The sequence below is a fragment of the Pogona vitticeps genome, chromosome 1 (genome assembly GCF_051106095.1).
Source record: "Pogona vitticeps strain Pit_001003342236 chromosome 1, PviZW2.1, whole genome shotgun sequence".
NCBI lineage: Eukaryota > Metazoa > Chordata > Lepidosauria > Squamata > Agamidae > Pogona > Pogona vitticeps.
In genome coordinates this window covers 242,014,560-242,037,254 of record NC_135783.1, presented here as the reverse complement: position 1 = coordinate 242,037,254, position 22,695 = coordinate 242,014,560, and the positions used below count along the sequence as shown (strand labels likewise).

Below are 22,695 nucleotides of genomic sequence, written 5' to 3'. Positions count from 1 at the left end.
TGCTGTAGCATGTGTGTGTGTGTGTGTGTGTGTGTGTGTTTAGTCGTTTAGTCGTGTCCGACTCTTTGTGACCCCATGGACCAGAGCACGCCAGGCCCTTCTGTCTTCTACTGCCTCCCGGAGTTGTGTCAGGTTCATGTTGGTTGCTTCGCAGACTATGCTGTAGCATAGTATTTGAAATAGAAAGAAATTGTATGCACTGATTGACCTATTATTCCATCAGACCTGTGCTGTTCATCCAGAATCCATTCTTTATAAAGATACCCAAGAGTCCAAGTAGGAAACAGATTGGTAATCGGTGGTTTTTAAGAGCAAACCTAAGACCTGGCTCTTTAGGCAGGCTTTCCCTCCTGTCATCACCTGATTATTTTTCCTTTCTTGAATTATATTATTATTGTTGTGTTTTCTTTTTTTATTATTATATTGTTTTTTATTTTATCTATTATTGTTAGCCACCCAGAGTAGACTTCAGTCTAGATGGGTGGGTTATAAATTTAATAACTAACTAATTAACTAAATAAAATGAATCCAAGTTCTCATCATGTTCATGTTCATGTGTCATAGCTTAGAATCATAGACTATAGACTGGGAAAAATCCCTGGGTCATCTGTATTTTACAGTCATCACCGTCTGTAAAATAAGAAATCCGTAATCAAAGCATCCCTGAGAGTTGACCATGTAATCTCTGTTTGAAAACCTCAAATGAGGGAGAATCCGCATCTTCCGAGGCTGTCTGTTCTACTGTCGAACAGCTTTTACTGTCAAGAAGTTCTTTCCAAAGTTCAGGCATATTCTCCTTTCTCTTAATTTGAATCCATTACATCAGGCCCTACCCTTTAGAGCAGGCTTGTCCAACCTGCGGCCCGAGGGCCGCATGAGGCCCAGGTCAGCTCGTAATGCGGCCCAGTGCAATTTTTTATTTTTAAAGAATTCCAAAGTTTCAAGTTACACTGCTGGCGCTTGCGGCCAGAATGTGGCCGGGACATGTCACACAACAGTAGAGGGGGAGAGAGGGAAGGAAGTAGTGGGAGGGGAGGGAACAGGGGGGCTGTGTGACTGCATTGCGCCGTCCCCATCAATAGGTGGACCCCCTCCCGGCCCCATAAAGCTGCTGGAGTCGAAGCTGGCAGCCTCTGCTGTCTGAGATCACAGCGTGCTTGGAGCGGGGCTGCTGAGGACGGCTAGGGCTGCCCCCCCAAGCGGCCCAAACCAAATTTTCATCTTCTAATGTGGCCCAGGGAAGGTGAAAGGTTGGACACCCCTGCTTTAGAGTGAAAGAAAACCAGCATGCTCCAACTTCCAGGTGCCAGCCCATCAAATACTTGTACATGGTTATTGTATCACCTCTCTGCATTCTCATCTCGAGGCTAAACATACCCAGATCCCTCAACTGTTCCCTGCAGGGCTTGGATTTTAACATCTTGATCACCCTTTTCTAGACATGTTCCAGCTTCTCCCAAAGAATCTGAAGAATCATAGGCTGGCAAAGATTCTGATACTTTTCTATCACAGATTCTTTTACCTTTAAGTTCCCTGGTTTTCTGTGGGAGAAGGAATGACTATTTAATCAGATTAGAGTAGCACTCCTTGAAAAAGATGCTTGGGAGAAAGCTCCATTGAATCTGGTGGCAGTTACTTCCAAGTAAGGGATAGGAATGCATAGGAATGGATTGCACAGGAATAGATCTGGTAATCTTCAGTCTGTAGGGTTAAATGTGTCTATTCTACTGTGCTCTTAAAGCAAAGCAATTCTCTGTGTTGTGCTGCTTACCCCACTGGCCAGCATGACAGCTGTCTCAAAAGCTTTTAAGCCTGATGTTTCTGGAGACAAGGGCCACACTAAGTTGTGCAGCCTTGGCTTTTTCTGTGTGCTTCACTAAGTGGGAGAATGAAAATGTCAGCACCTCTTTGCCATTGTAGGGAACAGCAACCAATCAAAGTCAATCTCATTGGAGTTTCCCCACCAGTGCCTGGACTCTGAGAAAGGAGTGCGTGTACAGAGTGGTGGAGAGGTGCAAACACATGAGTGGAGTCCCTTGTCACTTGCACTTATGCTGTTTTTATGGATGGAGATGAAGTGCATCTTGCTTTGTCTTGGGGATTTATGTTACTTACCAGAATAGTTCTTAGTAACCTAAAGTGACAGAGCTTTTGAATCTTTCATGCCCTTTTCTCACATCTGCCGCCATCAGTTCGGTCATGCATGCTTCTCACTTTAAATAATTTGTAGATCCCTCCTTTCTTCTCCTTACCAGTCCCTGATCTTTTACGCCTCATCATCTCCTCTTCCAACCAACTAGAGGAAAACACACACACATCAGCAAGTTGTCTCTCAAGGCTCAGGAGCTGATTGCAGAAAACTATTCTCCTTCTGATAAGGGTCTCTGCCAGGCAGACCTGGTGAGTTAGAAGGACACCTAAGTTCTGATAACAGGATCCGATGCAATAGAAGGCTCAGGGCAGATGGGTGTAGAGCAACTTTATAAGATGGGCTCAGTATTTAGAGTGTGAACAAATAAGAACCTACTGCACTCTGGATCCAGATGGTGTGGTCAGTGGCAGGGTTGAGGAGAGGGATGAGCTCCCAAAGGAATATTCCCAGCCAGGAGAGTCACAGCTTGGTAGATTTGGGTGGCAGCAGTTCTTTGGGAAATGCCAATAATGTGAGGGATGTGGTAAAAGAATGAATTCCTGAATACCCAAGTATATAGTTCAAGAACAGCATGTGAAGTAGTCCAGTTTACTTTTCTCCTCATTGTACATTTTAAGGCTCTCCCCAGTTACTCAACTGTACAATGCATGTTTTTCAGTGAGCTCATGTTTTTTCGCCCCTGTCTCTCTCATCTGCAGGAGCTCATTGCAATGATTTAATTCCCTTGTTTCCACATTTTCACAGGAAAAAAATAGTTTTTCAGCTACCAGTTTTTTGTACCAGTTTTAATATATGTTGCAGGTCAAGATGCTTCAAACATCACCAAAATCGAATTCTGTGCAGAGAGTCCATTCAATAGATACTGGGTCGTTTAGAGTGTTGGCAGTTTAAATATTATACTGTATTAGTAACCCTGTAGAGCAGGTTTCCAGCCTTCTCTGGAATGCAAGTGGCTCTATGAATCCCCCCAAAACTGTCCATCTCAAGCAAAAGGTTGTGGCCTCTCTCAACATTTCTTGGAACTAGAACATGAAGGCGGTCCATCAGAAGGGGTAGGAGGAATGACTCTCTTCCCAGAAGGAAGTAACTTTAGTCCTGCAGATATGGGTAACAAACTCAGTATGCTGGAGTATGTTTTATACTTCCCCAGATTTTAAGAGCACGGTAGGATTACAGAATATGAAGTAACTATAAATGGATGAGCAAGTGATGCTGAGGCTTGTCCACATTCCCAGTACCTTGTGCGAAAGGAGTACTGGTACTTTGTTTGTTTGTTTGTTTGTTTGTTTGTTTGTTTGTTTGTTTATTTATTTATTTATTTATTTATTTATTTATTTATTTATTTATTTATTTATTTTATTTAATTTGTACCCCACCCATCTGGTCTATAAGACCACTTTGCTTAGACTCTTGCACAGAAAGGACTGCATCCCCCTCCTTTTGGAGCAGCTCATGAATCAGCTGAGGTAGCTGAATAGCCTTCACCAACCTGCTAGTGGATATGGGTCCACTGAGCCCTACCCACCTTTTGCTACATGTGACTTTTCCAGGACCGCATTGATGCTTTGTCAGTGCTGCTAGATGAGAGACCACATCTTCTATCATGCTGAGATGAGAGATTCCTGCATTTGATTCAACATAAGGACTCCTCTTTTAATTAGGCTTTTGTTCTCTTGATCCAGCTATTTTCCCCCCACTTGGTCCTCAGTCTTGAAGTGCTCACACTTGTGGCGAGCCTTGGATCTGTTTTTGTGACGTTGCGCAAGTTCTTATTTCTTGTGCTCAGTTCCTGATCTGTACTGTGGGTCAGGGTTGACCTGTTTCTCAAATTTGTTGTTGTTGTGGTGGTGGTGGTGGGGAGATAAAATGCACATCAGTGAAGTTTAAGGAAGCTTTGGGAGTATATAATTAACAGTGTTCTTTTGGGTGGGACATCCTGCGAAAAGGAGGGTGTCTCTTGTCTCCAGAGCGCAGGCCCCTGCAGCTAAAGCGAGCAAGGTCTCCAGGGCTGCTGCTGCTTCGGAAGATGGAGGGAGGCAAGTTATGATCTGTAGGGAAGAGCTCAAAGTCTGGCCTGTTGCCAGTCCCTGGCGGGTTCACCTGCAGTTTAATTAGGAGAAGAGGGAGGAGGGGCAGAGGCAGAGGGAATGGGAGACGTGTTTCAACTGGCTGGTTGCATTACCCTTGGAAGACTTGGGAAGGGAAGCAGTAGGCGGGGGCAGCACGTGGGACAAGAAGGCAGCCCATCCCTGCACCCCAGGAGGGAAATCACCCCTTTTAAAACAAGGCAAGAAGAACTCTTGAACTCTCTAGGGACGACTTCCTTAAGATACTTTGTGGCCTGCTGAGGAACAGCTTTAGACAAATGTCAAAGAATAGATCTCAAGAATTAGTAGCAAAAAAAGCACAAAAGTGAGAGTCATCCTTACATGCCTTCAATATTATTGTACAGTATAATCATATCTGGTTATTTTGCAAACTTCCTGCCACTATAGTTGTTAAGTGTTTCTTCTATGTTGCTGTGGGTCTATGGGATGTGCCAGTAGCATTATATGCTCTGATATTTTAAAAGGAAAGTAGGTGCACTTTTTAATGTGAAGTTCAGTATAGGATTTGTACTGTGACTTTCCCTTTGCCCATGTGTTTCCATGTTAAAACAGACTTGCAGAGCTCTCTGTTGGCTGTCCTTTGGCAGCAGGCTGTTGCCGTGTTTCCCTGAAAATAAGACAGGGTCTTATATTAGTTTTTGCTCCAAAAAACGCATTAGGGCTTATTTTCAGGGGATGTTTTAATTTTTTTCATGTACAACAATCTACGTTTATTCAAATACAGTCATGTCATCTTACTTTGATTGCTGCACAAGAGTGTAGGATGGGTTTTCACTTAACTGGGGGGTAGGGCTTATATTATGAGCATCCTGAAAAATCATACTAGGGCTTATTTTCAGGTTAGGTCTTATTTTCAGGGAAACAGGGTAGCAGTTGTACAGCTCCTGGGGAAAGCTGCAATAAAATGTGGATGTGTGGGAAACTGGATGGTGCCAGTTGGGTTACTGGCTGCTATGGGAAACATGTGCAGTGTGGTCCTCTACTTCATTTGCAGTCACTGCCAGGGACAGGGATACATTTTGTTGAACCAGCAGAATATTCAGTGTTATGCCTACATCACAGATTTCTGCCAGCATAACATTATAATGGCACCTGTAATACAAAAGAGCACTTGAGCACCTTTAAACTTACCGTAGGACACAGGGAAAGACACAGTTTCTGGGCTTGACTATTTTAGGAAGATGTGATAAGTTTAAGGCTTAGGTACTATAGATGAATAGGACGTGGTGGCGCTGTGGGCTAAACCGCAGAAGCCTGTGCTGCAGAGTCAGAAGACCAGCAGTCGTAAGATCGAATCCATGCAACGGAGTGAGTGCCCGTCGCTTGTCCCAGCTCCCACCAACCTAGCGGTTCGAAAGCATGCAAATGCAAGTAGATAAATGGGGACCACCTCGGTGGGAAGGTAACAGCGTTCCATGTCTAAGTCGCACTGGCCGTGTGACCACGGAAGATTGTCTTCGGACAAAATGCTGGCTCTACGGCTTGGAAACGGGGATGAGCACCGCCCCCTAGAGTCGAACACGCCTGGACGAAAATTGTCAAGGGGAACCTTTACCTTTACTATAGATGAAGAACCAGAGACGCAGACAATCAGATCAGTATCAAGTACAGCACACAGTTAGGAAACGATGGAATGGAGAGAACATTAACGGGCTCCTCTTTCCTTCCTGGGTTGTAGACTTGAGGACTGAAGGAAATGAAATGTTCTGAGATCCACAACTGGATCCTTCTTCCAAGTTCTAAAGCATCTGTTCCCTCACCCCACCCTCAGGGCAAATATCAGCTTCTAGGAGACAGATGGGGGTGGAACTTTGCTCGGGAGAGCAGGAGAAAGGTAAAAGCTTTTAGTCTCCTCTTCCAGGACGCTGAACCTGAAACAAATGGTGCACCCTCTTTTTTGGTGACTTCTAATTGAAAAATAAAACTATATGCAACCTGGTCACAGATCTCTGGGCATCGTGCTTACTTTGGCCCTGAGAATAAGCACTTTCAAGTTTAGTAGCACATAAGGGTGACTGTATCAGAGCTCAGTAGCCATAATAGCAGAATATATTGTACATTAAAAAAAAACACCTCTGAATGCCTCGCAATAAATATTCTTCAAGAAGCTAATAAAGATCACCTCCCTTCACTTAACTTCTCCATGGTTTCATCATAAGTTGTTTTCACTCCATCTATGCAGAATCTCACCATCCTACATTTACTTCACAATCTTCTTCTTCTGTGACAGCCTCTGAGCAGGATCTTGAATATTCTGCATCCTTCTGCAATTCTTGCTTTCTGGACAGGGTGAAAACCCAGGCGAAACAGTTAAAATGATATTATTTATCTGGGTATTTGAGACTGAGAGATCCTGACGGGAGATGGATGTTAAATATGTTGTTTTTTTTTCACCCTGAATCTTCTTAGCCAGATGGCTCGGAAAGACCTAGCCATGATTCTGAGGCAGGCTTCCATTCAGGAAGCTTAAAAGAGGAGACCTGTACAGTTACAGCAGAGAAAAGGGTCATATGGTTTTAGATCATTCAGTTAAGAAAACAAAGGTGGGACACAGCTCAGATTGCTACAAAATGAACAAGGAATATAGAAATTGCTGTTTGAGAATATTTGACCTGGACTCCAGACATCTGGACAGCTGTATTCAAGAACCAGAGATTCGAAAAGTGTGTGTGCATGTCCATGTGTGTGTGCGCGCGCGCAACAACAGTGATTCTTTTAAAAAAATCTTCAGGGGGTAATGATGTATGTGTATGTGGTGGTTGCCAGGAAGATTTGTAAAGCACTCGATTTGAAGTTGGCCTGTGATAACAGTCAAAGGTGGCTGAACTTATTCTCTGATCCCTTTCCCATCTCAGTCTCCTAAATTTTAGAGGGTTAACATCATGAATGTCCTGATATCAGAATTTGACAGCTCAGCACAGATGCCACAGAAAAGACAGTATGAAAACAGTGGGCTGTCTAGTTTGATCCAACAGCCTCTAGCACTGGGAACCACTGATTACTTTTTCCAATCTGTCATATTTGAGGAATTTCAGGTTTGGTGAGGTGATCAGACTGTATTTGAGCTTCAGACTGCAGCTGGGGGCTCTCATTATTAAATGCTCCTCAATACCAGAAAGATATACATCTGATCCCATAAAACATGATGTCAGGGAGAAGTCTGAGGCTGCATCTATGGTCAGATTCTGCGGAATTTGCTCCTGTTATATGAATGTTTACTGATCACATGATGCAAAGGCCAGTTTGAATTAGTCTGGCCCTTATTGTAGGGTTTTTTTCCTCAGCCGCTGGTGGCTTCTATTTTTAAACTGAAAAGATTCAGACAGTCTTTCCCCCATGTGATCTGTTCTTTTTTTTGCGAAAGGGCAGGAGGAAGGTATGTGGATGGTGTGGTGGTGGTGATGTTTAGGGACTACAAGAACACCTTCTCCCTGTGATCTTTCACCCAAATGTCTTTAAAAAAAATTAATTGGTGTTAGGAAAGTGTGAAGGCAAGAGGAGAAGGGGACGACAGAGGATGAGATGGAAAGACAGTGTCATCGAAGCGACCAACATGAATTTGACCCAACCCGGGGAGGCAGTGGAAGACAGGAGGTCCTGTTGGGCTCTGGTCCATGGGGTCACGAAGAGTCGGAGACGACTAAATGATTAAACAGCAAAAGCATTGCAGTAATACAGTAGTTTAGCACTATAGACTCCACAGTGGGGGAACAAAGCCAATCATCAAAAATATCAGTATGTCTCTCCTGATCATAACTCTTCAGTTGAGGCTGCACAACCTACATTTAGTAGAAAACCCACAGGGTTTACTTCCAGGGAAATACTGTAGTGATTGGGTTACACAGAAATGGTTAAAAGGTGCCATGGGACAAAGTGGGGGAAAAATCCTGGCTACTGATTGGCATGGACTTACCTGTAGTGCTGTCCTTCTGTGTGTGTGTGGGAGCTGATGCATCACCAACATACTCTGGCTGCCTCCGATCACCACCTTCCCTGGCGGAAGCTCTCTGCCTGGCTGCAAATACATTGTTGTGGATGTAGTGGCCCCATACTGCTGGCACGCAGGTAGGCAGGGCTCCTACCGAGGGGGAGTGGCTTGGCATTTTGTCCCACAGCAATCCACAGCCAACCCCTCCCCACAATCATAATAAATAATTAGGAAAAAGTCCCCAATGGAGAAACTAGACGTCTCCATGAGCTGGCTGAGAGGAAGAAAAAAGTCTGGCAAAGCTGTGCCAAAAGGTGAGAGAGGGAGGATGAACTAGGCTGGGGGAGGGCACAAAAGGAGGAAAGAAAATAGGGGAGGGATTTGGGCTGACATTTGGGTCTCACCATGAGAGCCAGTATAGCTACTGGCTCCGAATGAATCCATGGGCCCTGTGTGATCACTCAAAACAAATGGCAGCCGAAGACTGGCTGCGAATCAAACTGCTACAAAGCTGAATCACTCCAATTTGGGTTCTCACTGTAATTGCAGCCTAAGTTATGAGAACTATTAACTGCACTCGAAAGTGGCACAGTGCAGGCAGAGGTTTACTGCAATGAGAATTAGGTCTGCTTTCAGATGGGTGGGTCTTAGTACTCATAAAGCTTTACTTTTCTGCTGTAAGCTACAAGGAGAAGTGCAGCTTTCTGCACTACCAGGGACACTGCACGTCATTGTTCTATTTGTTCCTTTGTGGTGTGCCTTTGTCCGTGAGAGGGCCACAGCAGAAGGCCTCATACAGACTGGCCCCCATCACCAGGAAGTGAGGGGAAGGGGAAGTTCCAATATGGTGGGGGAGCAAAACCCTGAGCAGTCTTTAAAAAAATAAAGATCATTGGTAAGCACATGTATATTGAAAAGGGCAATTCTGCAATCCCTAGGAGGGGAACCCAGTGGTCTTAGGATATGGATGATCTCCTGAGGTAGAGAACAAGTTTAGCCCTTCCAGCATCGACTGTGTCATCACTGCCCTGTCAATGCTCCAGCCCTAGGGGTCGGGAGGAATGTGTTACAGGCAGATCAAGGGATCCATTACAATCCCATACCTTCTTGGGTCTCCAGGTTCTGAAGATGCCATATACTTAGTCTTTCCGGCTCCTCTCAATAGGAAAAAAAAACACACAACAAAAATATATTTTAAAAATCTGAAAACAACCAAGCAAGCTGCCCCAGGGTTATGGAAGAAACAAGTTATAGTCTTTCCTCTGCACCTCTATTGATTTGGCTTGACTAACCACGGAACACTGAAAGCCAAGTGTTGAATGCTTGCTTTAGATTGGAGATGTAGATTTAAAATGAAATGTAACTAAAATGGCAAGACTGGGAAGTGTTTTACTTTTTAAAAGTAGGATTACAATAATTGAGCACTGTACTATTTCATTTAAAGAGTATTTTGCTTTGACATGCATAACTAGAACCAGAAAAGCACTCCAGTGTTAACCAAAGGTTTATTTTAAGAAGACCAACTAATGACAAAATGGTGCCCTTGCCCATTGCAAAAGCCATAATAAATGGCAGATTGAGCTGTGATTGGTTTACCAGCTTGCCTGTAACGCTATCAAGATCATGCCCATTAAACGAGACCAAAGACTACTCCTGCTTCTCCATTCCTCCTCTAAGAAAGAAGACAATTTTCTGAAGCTGAGGCAGGATGAGAAAAGCACAGAAGATTACAAAGGAGGGATGATTTTGTATAGATTCCTGGAAAAATATGAGCTTATGATACATGGTGATTCCAGGGCCTTGAGGAGAGGCAATGTAGGGTCCAAATGAAGGACTCTCAGTAGATTCTTCATTACCCAGCTGGGAAGGGGCTGTAAGCAGAAAAACCCCTTTGTCTCTGTGAAGGAAACAGGAGATACTGTACCCACTGCCAACTGTTGTTTGGCCCTATATCCATTCTGTTGGCTATCTATTTGCTCCACTGAGCTTTGCTTAGAAAATTGGCATTAGGTGGACTATGGTCTTTTTCAGAAGTGGAGGTATTTGTCATTCTTTAGTCACAGGGTATGAATGAAATTAAGATATATGGAAATAAGAATGTTCAGGCTTTCCTTAGTGCCTGGATATGCAAAAAACAAAACAAAACAAAAAAAACAACAAAAAAAAACTGAGTGGTAAATAAAGAGATTGGTCAGCCTCCTTTATCAAGCCAGACAGCATTTAGTTTGTTTGCTCTGGTATTTTAAATGAAAGCCACTGAATCCTCCTCTCTCTCTCATATGCACACACCTTTTATCAGATCTTATCTATTTGAAGTATACTGCCATATTTCATAAATGCATAAACTTTATCCTATATTCATAGAATATTTTGTGAGAGGTGCGTGCATGTATATGACATGTAATTCGAAACCTTCCCTGGCAACACAACAGTTCTGAGTTGGGTTTGTCTAGTTCCCTCATTGATAAACCCAGTTCTGGAAATTCCCCTCTGCACGGTGAAACAATGCTGAGCTATGGTGATTTCAGCCTCAAGCTGCTTCTCCTGTGAAAGCTCGCGTGACTCCAGTGTATCTTGCAGAGTATAAACAAAACCCAAAACTGAAGCGTGCTCTAATTATAGCTGGCGAGCATTGCAGTGGGTGAGACTCAATGGTGCTTAATCATTCCCATTCCCAACCCCTCTTTCAGATTCCTCATGACCAGAGGTTCTGAAAGGATCTTAGAGGTCACTCTGGTGTAATCCCCTTGTCCCAAAACAGAAATCACCAAGCCTAACTTGAAAAGATGTGGTAGCTGACATGTTCTTTATTTATGAATTCATGGTGTTTTAATTGTATGTTATGATGACACATATGTGATTGTATAGCTTTTAAGTATTGTTGTGTCTTACGCAGAGTTCCAGTTAGGAAAAGGAGTGGGAAGAAGAACAATTAATGGAATACATACATAAGTACATACTTTTTGTTTCCAAAATTTGGCCCATGAAAGCACCCTGATATTAAATGAATAATATGATATAGGAGCAGAGTGTTTAAAAGTTCATTTTCTTTGGACTTTAGCCCTTAGAATCTACCACTTCTGGCTGTAGTGTAAAAACCCCAAACTTTTCAAAGTTTTGTACATTGAGATGTGTTTTAGAAAGAATCTGTATTTCCTAGTGCTATGTAACATTTCGTAGGCATTTTGTTAGGCCAATTTGAACAAATGTGGTATAGGGTACAGCTTCATTAGCAATAGGGAGTGATCTAATGTGGGTTGCTTTGGAACAATTTAGAACAGTGGGGCTTGATTAGATTGTTCCTTCCATTCACATGGAAATTGCTCCTGCAGCCCTTGTAGTTGTGATCTAGTCAACCACATGTTGGCATTAGATTGCCCTGTTCTGAGCTGTTTGGTCGCAATGTGCCCTTCCCCTTCTTGCTCCCCAACTCCTGCCTTCTCTTTGCAATACCTGTCTGCTGGCTGGAAACAGGGAAACAGCCTGCTTCCATTTGCTTGTGGGTGGGCATTAATGCTGGGTTTTTATGCTCACAAAGAGAAGGAGTACAGAGTGGCAATATGTTTTGGTAAATGCATACTGCTTAAGTGATGCAGTGCAACAGTAGAAAAGTGTGTGTGTTTTTTTTTTTTTTAAATAAAATAAAACTGAAAATGCTTTTTTCACTTCAAAATAGTCTGGAGGATACCACCCACAGTCATGGCCAGACCACACCCACCTTTACACTTACCATTGACATGTACGTAGGAAGAATTTGCACCTTCAACGCCATACTGAACAATCTAGGTGATTGCACAGCAAGAAAACCACATTTATTTCAACTGCTCATTCCAAATAAGCAGTAGATTCCAACCCTAGACCCATTAGGGATGGGATGGAATGCTCTAACAAGAACATTGTGTAGTAAATATTTTTTAAGAAGGAGCCTAACTATTCTAGCAGGGGACTGCAGAGTCCAATAAACCCATGTGTAGCCAGCCTCATAGATTGTTTGATCATGATCATATTAGTAATGTTAACGTGATATAAGTTATACTGAACAACAGAACCTGGAAGTAATGATTTATGAATTACATAGTTACCAGTAACTAGTTAATTTTGGGTAACAGATAATGGCCAAAATCTTCATTAGTGTAGCAGATTGCACTAGAATAGGCCATGGAATCATCTCCTCCATAAGTTCGATTGATTCAAAGAAACAGGAGATACTCACAAAGTTAAAGTTAGAGTAGGTTCATTTGAATCAGTGGAACATATGAAGAAGGTAACTTACCTAATCATCATTGATTCAATGGGCCTACTCTAGTGTGATTTATTACACTAAGCACCTAGATTTTGGCCAACGTAAATATTAGCTACAAAAGTTACTTTTAAATTATAATAAGTAAGCCCTGAGTAGTTTGGTTTAATGATAGCATCTAGTTACTTTCCCAGTTATACTGTATTGTTATTTCCAAAAGATAATTTTAAAGGTCATTTAAAAGCATTTTAGAGGAATTTTGAGAGGAATTTTTCTGTATGACTGCCTTATCAATCCTGAGTGGCAATGGAAGCATTCACTGGTTTTGTTTTTGGTATATTATAGCTATTTCCAAGGAGCAGTATCATAATTGAAAACCAGTGTGCATTTTTCTGTATTTCCCTGGCCTGTTGATAAAAGCATCAAATGTTGTCAATAGTGTGCAAAGCAACAGATCACTTATACAAATGGAGCGATGATAGCAGCAGCATGGCTCTGAGAAGTGGTGTGTAATGCATTGAGTTCCTTTTGGAAATGCAACATTTTGAGGGCTGCTGAAGAACAGTGTTTCTAGGCTTGTGCAAAGGGAATTCCTACTGTTATCACTCCTTAAAAACAATACGGGAAGCAAAGTCCAGGATTATGGCTTCCAAAAATACCTCCACCTGATCACCTCTTGTCTTAGAAATGGTCTTAATTCACCTCCTGTAAGTTAAGACAATTGGTTCTTGGTTCCAAAGCAGTCGATGCCGTATCCCAAGCCTTCTGAAATAACACCTCATCATCTGTAGTCCAGCTTTCTTTAGTGGCAAGGCTGCCATTATCTTTACACTTGGCTGAATACTTGGTTGAAGTCATATTTTGTGGCATCTCTCATAAGAGAGTCCTTCCTTCCTTCCTTCCTTCCTTCCTTCCTTCCTTCCTTCCTTCCTTCCTTCCTTCCAGTTTAGATAGTATGATGTCTGTCTCCCTGATCCCTCTCTCTCTCTCATGACCTTTTTGTCCTTTGTTTTATTCTTGTGTTCAGCGCTAGCATAAATACAACAATGGAGGAGGAAGTACGTATGGAAGTATTGTTGTTGTTTCTGTTGGATTCTTAAATATAAAAACATGTACTCCTCTGTGAAGAATATGTGTGTGCCAGTTGCTCTATTACTGTGGAATGGCACCTTCTGTTTAGCTTGTGCAGGAGGAGAGTTGGGAAATGATTATGCCCTCTGTGAAGGCTAAGTGACATCAGTGGTGAGTCAGGGAGTGAAACTACAGTACTGCTACTATAAATAAGAGTTAATTCAACCTTGGCATATTAGAAACACTGAAAGAGAGGGGAAAAAAAAGCTAACAAGGCTTTGCATTAAACATTTTGCAGCAGCACCTCCTTTTGTTTATGAAGACCATGCTGGCTTGTTTATCTACATCCCTTTGTGCATATACTATAAGCATGAAATTTATTTTATTTATTTATTAAATTTATTTTATTTATTTTATTTATTTATTAAATTTATTTTATTAAATTATTTTATTAATTTATTTTATTTATTAAATTTATACCTCGCCCATCTAGACCAAAGTCTACTCTGGGTGGCTAACAACAATAGATAGAATAAAAACAATAAAAATAAAAATAAAAATAAAATAAATAAATAAATATTGCTGCTTTAGGCCTGATGAAGTTGTTTTTACCTAGCTGGTCACTTCCTGTTTCTTAAAAAAAAAAAAAATCCTTTAAGACCTAAAACAGGGCCCAGAAGGGGTAAAATGGTGCAATTGTACTTCTAATGACTTCCGAGTTGCCATGTGCAGTTTGGAGGCACATTTCCCAGAGTGCTTTGAGTGGGGCAGTGTGGCTGGAAGAGGAGGTCCAGGGGAAAGCAAAAATAGTCTAGAGCGTTTTGGGCTGCCCACCTCTGGCCTACAGCGGGGGAGAGGTGGAAGGACGGAAGGAGAGAGTGAAAGAGGGAGAGATTGCAACTGTATTTAAATGGAGGTAAAAAAAAAACCCTGGGTGGTCTGATGCTGACGTCTTCCATACCTCACATACTTTGGCCCTCAGAAGAACCTTATTGCCTGGATAAGGCCAAGGCAGCCTTACAGCCCCGGTCCTTTTCATGACTCAGGATGCAGATAAGAGATTGGTGCCCTTTGTTTCACACAACTAAGCAGCTTCAAGGTGCACATTATACGGCATATATATATATGCATGCATTTCTTCATAGCTGATCTCCTTGTCTGATGGCCTAGGGTCTGTGAATGCTGTCTTGCCACCCAAAGGAGTGGCAGTTCTTCTTGCCCTTGGTGATTGTCTTCTTCTGGGTCCCTCTGTATATTCATGCTAGGAGGCAAGGGCTGTGGGTTATTTCCACACCTTTGCCCTATCTTGTTTGCACCACAGTACTACAAGTAATGGGAGGAATAACGGCTGAAGACTATGCTGAAAATAGGGTGGGTTGGGTTTGTAATTAGGTAACTTTATTGAATAAGCATCCCCTGCAGTTGATTAAGCAAGCAGATGTTTGAGAACTGGATTAAACTTGACTCTTTCATCAGATTGATGTGTGGGGGTGAATGGACTACTAAACATAGTTCTATGCCCAGACTAGTGACTTTTATAGACATAAACAGTAGCAGGTAGCATGAGACATCAGGATAATACTTGGGGGAAAATTCAGGGGAAGCATGAGCCAAGATCTAGTCTGTGTGTTCTTAGCCTCTTCAGTGGCATTTCTGCCTTCATAGAAGGGAGCAGAATGAATCAGCCCAGAAGGGTGTAAGCTGAAGCTCCACATTTTTCACAGTTCAAGTCAGTAAGAAACCTGCCTTGCGATTGTTTCCTGCTTCGGCCTTAGATGCTAAAAAGACACTAGAAGCTACACAAGGATGGATGCCATTGTCAATTCAGAAGATATTCAGAACCAGACAAGGTTCAGATTTCCTGAGGTGACACAACCAAAGTTGCTGTTCCTCTTTGGCCCCTCGATGCCTTTATGTCTTTTCATTCCACTCCTACTGGAGGTTGGATGTCACCATGACCTTGGACGTAGCAACTCTGAACAGTGACTATTAGGTCCGTCGGATAATAAGTTCTTCTTTTTCTGCACTCTCCCCTTCCTTTTTATCTTATCTTTAATGATCAGCTGTAACAACATGCAGTTTTCATTTCTTATTATGTTTTTGTTTTTATTTATTAATTAAAAGCACATCAGGCAAAAAAACAAAAGAAAGAAAAAAACAAATAAGACTGAGGAAGTGAACTTGACCCGTTAAAATATAGTAGTTAGTTTTTAAGGTGCCATAAAGTTTTTGTCTACTTTATTTTTTTATTTTTTTGTTTTTGCCTGATATACCAGCACAGACTAACATGACTACCTCTTCAAAAACTAATTTAAAGGATTTCTCTCCCCCCCGCCCGCTGCGGCCACTGCCTTTTGATGCCTCAGATCCTCTCAGATGTTTCATTTCAATCAGACAGGTTAAAATTAAACAGAAAAACAGTCATTAAAATGTTATGGAATGACAAACTCAAACTCTGTCAGCTCATGTAGCACCAACTGCCAACCAAAATAAAAAGACTGGTGAACAAAAGCCACTAGCGAATAAGCCAGGGAACATGAAAACGCCCGACATCTATTTACCATACTTCTGACAGTAAGTGGCTATAATGAAGCCTTTAGTTGTTGATGATGTGTCTTGGAGTGGATATTTTGGAGCCCTCCGAATGTAATTGGACTCCCATTCCCAGTGTCCATTGGCCATGGTGAATGGGACTGATTAGAGCTGGAGTCCAACAATATGTGGAGGACCATGGGTTCTGTAGTCCATAACTACACAGAAAGGCAACAAAGGCTTCATATAATAAATAAACATTGCACTATATGGTGCAAGCTATGCATGGGGCCCTATCCTAGTGATAGTGGTGAGCTTTTCAATGGTATCTGAGTGAAATTTTACATGTGCTCCTTCCTGCAGGTTTCCGGGAAAGTGCTTTTGCCTATGCCATTGCAGCTGCAGGTGTGGTGCACGCTGTGTCCAACGCCTGCTCCCTGGGCAAGCTGCAGTCCTGCGGCTGCGACCAGAAACGTCGTGGGGATGAGGAGGCTTTCCGTGTGAAGCTCCACCGTCTCCAGCTGGAGGCCATGAACCGAGGCAAGGGGATGGTGCATGGGGTGCATTTGGAACACATGCCAGCAGAGGCCCCAGGCCTGCAGGACTCCTGGGAATGGGGTGGCTGCAGCCCTGATGTGGACTATGGGGAGAAGTTTTCCAAGGACTTCCTGGATTCCCGGGAGATCCACCGAGACATTCATTCCCGCATGAGGCTGCACAACAACCGTGTGGGTCGGCAGGTGAGCTGAAAGCCCTGTGGTGGGGATGAACGTTGAGCTCGTAAATACTATTCAGACTTTTTCAGGTAGGGTATAGGACAGTGAGAGAGAACTCATCACCTTAAGACATTAAAAAAGTTGGCCATTCCAACACAGCAATTTGCCCAGTTGGCAGCTTTAGAATAGATAGTTTGTACTGGAGTGGGCTAGAAATGGGAGTCAATAAGAGATGTGTTTGCTTGTATTTTTTTGTGATTTTGAGTTTGCATATCTGCAGGAAGGTGATGGGAGGGGGAAGGCAACAGTATAACTAGAGATGAAATCTGCAGCAAACCTAAACTGTATACTAGGCTTTTACTCTGCTGGCTTCCTCTCTGAAGCAGTCTCTGGACCTGTGCATGAAATTCAGTCTAGTTCCCCGCTGAAGTGAGATAAGGTGCCTGCAGATCTCCTTTCCTGGTACACAGCTTCTCAAAGCCATTGTGCAAACTACTGGTGGTTCCAGAGCTGGACTTAGTGTTAGGCAGGATATGGTGGTCATCTCAGACCGCGGAGGCAGTGGGGCATCAGCAAGGTGTCAGAGGAAAGAGCTATTAGCCACTTAGCTTGCCCACATTACTTGAAGCTAACCTGCTGTTTTCAAATGTAAAGGAGGCTGTTACTCCATTGGCAGAACTGAAGAAAAATTCAAGTGTCATCCAGTCAGCTTTTCTATGTGGAAAGGGAAGCATTGAGGGGATCCTGTCTTAATGTTCACTTCAGACAATCCAAATGGCGTTGAGGTAAAGTTGTTTACACATGTGTGTGTGCATATCCACTGACATTCCAGATACTAGCTTCTTGCTTTCTTTTTTCTTGCAATATTTACCAAGAGTGTTCAACAGGAGCAATGTTATTTCACAATCTAGTTTCTCTTCAGGCAGGGATATTCAAAGATGTCTTTGGTAGTGACCTCATTTCAATATGCAATTCATGCAGACACATCTCAGACATTTCTTCTAGCAGCCTACAACTTTATTCACGGGGTGTGAGGGAAGCCCCATTACAGACTGAAGTCTAATGGCAGGCTCACTTGAAAATTCAAGTGTCATCCAGAGCCTCTATAGTAAGATGCAGTTTACTACCTCTGGTAGCTAGATACTTGGGGCAAACAGGGCAGGGATATGAAGGTGTTCTCTGTCTGCACATTTGCTGTACCCATGTAATTTGGCTAGTCACTGTGTGGGAAAAGTTACTGAACCAGAGGGGACTTCTTGACTCAGTGTCTGAACTCTGGTTACACTGTTACACAAACAGCATAACTTTTGGAAATGAGTTACAATCAATTTTAAAATCTTCATAGATATCATCTGTTGCGTACTGAGTCACATGACTCACCATGCAACAGACAATGCCTTCTGAGATTTCTCAACTTGGGTGTATTGGGCATCTAAAAGTTATGCTGTTGGCAGAACTGCACAACAGGATTTCAGCCAGCGAGGTATTCCCAGTGCTGCTTAACAGATCTCTGCTTTTTATGGGAAGTGGGAATAAATGTGGGTCCAGAAATAGAATACCCTTTGCCCTGACCAGTGTGAAACAGCATGAAGTCACACTTCCTTTGTGAATAATACCAAGTCCAAAGGAACAAATTCATAAAGTAAATGCAGAAAACCGCATGTGCACATGTACCTGTTGATGCTGGCAACTACATGTGTCTGACCTCAGCAATGACCAGCTTCAGAACTGTTCAGGTCAAAACTGCATTATTAATGGAAACTATGAATTTGTAGGTGTTATCACAATTAGGCTCCTGAGCAATGTTTTCAATAGAGTTTATTACATGTAATAAGATTTTATGCAGAATGATATAACCAGAACAAAAGATAAAGGCAGACCAATGTGTAACTGTAAACAACAGCAACAAAAATAAAATAAAATAGAAATTTTGGACTACGAGTACTGAGCACAAGCTATTATTCCAACACATCTAATTTGTAGAAAGTATTTGAGGAGAAATTTTATGAAAAATGAATGATAAGAGTGTGCACAAAATTTAGTTAAAACATCATGTTGTGAATGCCCATAGCCTCAGATGGGGAAAAATCAATTTGTTCACAGAATAAACTTTGAAATTATTGTCATATTAGATTCAGAGGGGGAAAAACCCACTCAGTTCAAAATATCAGCCATGCAAGCTTCAAATGGAAGAAATTAGGCTTGTTACAGTTAGACACTGGAAGAACCAGGAGGAGGTGATCTCCACCCTGTCAGATAGGAGAGGGGATACCTTTTCTGTCTGGAAACATTACTATGGCCAGTGGAAGGGGGAGAAATCAAAACCAACTGAACACAGCCCTTTGCTTATGCATGGTAGATTCCAGAATGGGGCTAAGGCCTTTTTTTTCCTGAGGCTATAGACAAGACGGCACTTCTCCCTCAGGCCTTCTTACAAAACCAAGGTGGACTGAATCTGACTTCAACATTGGCAACATAGGATGGGATCTTCCATCACACCTGAAGGGTAGCAGCTATATTATGGGATGCAGGGGGAGACTGGGACTCAGAAGAAGTAGTTGGGGGGCTGTGGTTGCCACTCTCGCCAACTGCTGCCTGAGGCTGCTGCCTCTCTGTGTTGAATGGTAGAGCTAGCCCTGCTATTATGTACTGAGGTATGGAAAGTAACGCAGAAGCTCTTTTCTAGATGTTCTGTTGAGGTTGGGAGAAAGGCATGATTTAGTCAAGTGCCTTAGTCTGTTAACTAAAGTTTATTTGCTATAATGTGGACTTGTTTAAATGGATGGTTGGCCACAATCTGAGCTAAATTCCAGCCCCTTTACTTCCCCACTACTAAGACTTTTATAAGAAAATCCAGGGAGAATTACAATGACTAATTCATCACTTGCAACCAGAAAGTGGTTTTATGATAACAAAAGATGGACGAGAAGTTAATTGCTAAGGGGAGGAAATGGCAATGAACATCTTTAGTGAAAGTAACTCTGGCAAGAATTGCTCAGTCATGTCAGCCTTGTATAGGAATGCATATCTAATGCACCCTCTTCTAGTACATGCAATCTGAAAAAAGGGATATGTGCATGGGCCTGCCTTGAAGAGAATGGGAAAATCCTTCTAGACAGAGAAGATATTTGCATCGGTCAAAGATTTCCTGAGATGCTGTTAGCTTAGGTTAACTGCTTTTGCCTGATTCTTTCTTGGTCTGCTTCCACAGTGGGGTTTCACCGTTTTACATGGACTGTGGCCTCCTTTCTACCTAAATGCAAAAAGCTATCAGGTTAGCTCAGGGGGGACCCCCATAGCAAACAAAGGTTGCCTTTCAGCTCCTGAGGCCACTGCTAGATTTAGCCCTGTTCTAGGACTTGCTCTTCCTATTTATTTATTTATTTATTTATTTATTTATTTATTTATTTATTTATTTATTTATTTATTTATTTATTTATTTATACCCCGCCTATCTGGACCACCAGACCACTCTAGGCGGCTATGGACTGTGGCCTCTTTTCTACCTAAATGCAAAAAGCTAGCAGGTTAGTTCAGTAAAAGCTAGCAGGTTAGCTCATGTATTATTTAAAAGGAGTTTACTTGCCACCCCTTGTAGTATTATTTTAAATGAAATCAAGCAATTTGACAATCCTGGACACAGCTGTGTCCTTGGACAGCAGTGAGAAGTCTTGCACTTCCTTGACAATGTTCTTTCAAATTCTTCTAGCCTCATTCCTTTCCTATTTTTAATGCAGCAACGCCATCTCATGAAGCAAGATTTCTAAAAACAGGACTGAACCCTTGAATCCTAAGCTATATCAAGAATAATTTATGAACATCAGGATTTTTTCCCTGTTGACCATAAATGCAGTAAATAATAGGTGCAAATGGCAATAAGAAAACCTTTGGTCTGGACACACTATGCTTTCTGATTCTGAGAATAGTGGAATAAGGTTAACACATGGTTAATAGAGGGTATAACGGAGAGAGGGAATCTTCACCGGGGGGGGGGGGATAGATTTATTTAAGAGAGGCAGTTAGAGAAGCATTTGGCAGGATTTCTTGATTCAGGACCAGAGCAGGGGAATTTATTTGGGGATTTTCTGAAGTCCACTTATGGTGCCCACTTATGGTGTTAAGTGCTTCTGCAAAAAAATAGCTTTTGGTAGAACTCCTGCACATAACAAAGAATTATATAGAGGAGAGCTGTATATAGTCTATGTAAACTGTGTAAGTGTGGAAATAGCATTGGACACATCTTAACTTTCGTTTCATAGGTCAGAGACTAGCACTTTGAATTTTGCCTGGAAGACAGCAGGAAGCTACTGCAGGTGTTTGAGCTGTGTTCCACACTTCACAGAGCAAGATTACTTAACAATGCAAATATTTTTGGTATTTTAAGGGAAATAGTGTTCCAATTATGCAGCAGACATCCTCAAGGGTAACTTATGCGAGTGAAAACTGAATACTGTAGTATTTAACATGACAAATTAAATAATATTGAGCCATGACTACCGGTGAAACAGTTTGTTACTTTATAAATGTTTCACCCAGAATGATAACTTTCTCTTTGACCTTTAAATCTATATTATAAAAAGAAAGCACCTTTAAAAGATGTGGCTAAAACTTACATTTCATAATACTTCTGAACTTAAAATACAGCTTGCAGCTGTCTTGGGTTGTTTGGCACTAGCACAAGAAGCAACTTTTGCTCATTAGCTGATTTTTGTTATCTGTTTGGACTACTGTTGTGCTGTTTGTATGAGAGCTGAAATCCTGTTGCTCAGTCCGGTATGTCATAACTAGAGGAGGAACTTTGAATCACTGGAACTTATGGAACGAAGCAATCGAATTTCTGCTGAAGTGCCAGATGTCTTTTGCAGTGCATTGAATTTAAAATTGAACTCACTCTGGTTAGATTTACTTATGAAATCAGCTGAGCTCCACTATTCTGCTTTGTATTACTCTGAAACAGAAGTGGGAAATGTTGTTGCTTAAAGGCACTATAAAAGAAGCAAAATGATGTCCCATTTGTCCACCTCTGTGGATAACCAGTCCAGGATGTAGAAATTCAGAAATTTAGAAATTATATTGGACAAAACAAACACAGAGACAAAAACACTGTGGCACCTTAAAGACGGACCCCTGCATGTTCACATGAATACATAGCAGTTAATCTCTATGGTACAACAATGTTTTTGTCCCTTGTTTAGTTTGATTGTTGGTTTGGTTTGTCTGATGCCCGTGCTTATAAATTATAAGGAACCGTGGTTGTTGGGTCCAGACCTGGAAAGAGTTTCTGTACCTTAAGGATTGTGTTTAGTCGTTTAGTCGTGTCCGACTCTTCGTGACCCCATGGACCAGAGCACGCCAGGCCCTCCTGTCTTCTACTGCCTCCCGGAGTTGTGTCAGGTTGTGTCAGGATTAATCTACAAATAAACATGCATGGTTTTCTCGCAGTATAGAAGGAGGAGGGGGAGAAACATCCTACATGGTGAAATTTTCTCTTCTGTGCAACTTTGAGAAGGAGAAGCATCCTCTTTTAATTCTAGAAAGGACTTTATCTCCCTGTAGGCAAACGAGGGAGGTAGCTAGATCTCAGCAATCTCTTCAAATATGTTTGAGATTGGACAGTGTCTTTACTGGATTCCTAACATGTTGTAAATATGCTGTAGCTGAGGCATTTCTGCAGATATGTGGCTGGGGATGATGGGAGTTGTAGTCATCTGACAAATCTGGAGGGACAGGCTGGGGAAAATTGTTTTAATAGTGTATGACATAGTGGTGTCTCAACCGCTGGCCCTCCAGATGGCTTGGATGTTAGCTCTCATAAGCTCCAACCTGCATGGCCAGTGGGCAGGGATTCTGAGACCGGATGTCTGAATCATCTAAAGCAGCGGTCCCCAAACTTTTTGGGATCACAGACCAGCTGGGGACTCCGTGTGTGTGTGTGTGTGTGTGTGGGT

At 42.2% G+C, this 22,695-nt stretch overlaps 2 protein-coding genes across 3 annotated transcripts in view; one reads left to right on the top strand and one right to left on the bottom strand.

The window, feature by feature from the left end:
• LOC144585996 (uncharacterized) overlaps positions 1-22,695 on the bottom strand; it is a 338,930-nt gene that overhangs the window by 249,552 nt on the left and 66,683 nt on the right. The window lies entirely within an intron of this gene.
• Positions 1-22,695, top strand: part of WNT10A (Wnt family member 10A) — a 78,629-nt gene that overhangs the window by 39,751 nt on the left and 16,183 nt on the right. For both annotated transcript variants that reach the window (XM_072985316.2, XM_072985315.2), the window contains exon 3: positions 16,395-16,771. In XM_072985316.2, the coding sequence (XP_072841417.2) occupies positions 16,395-16,771 (377 nt within the window). The remainder of the gene's footprint in view (positions 1-16,394; positions 16,772-22,695) is intronic.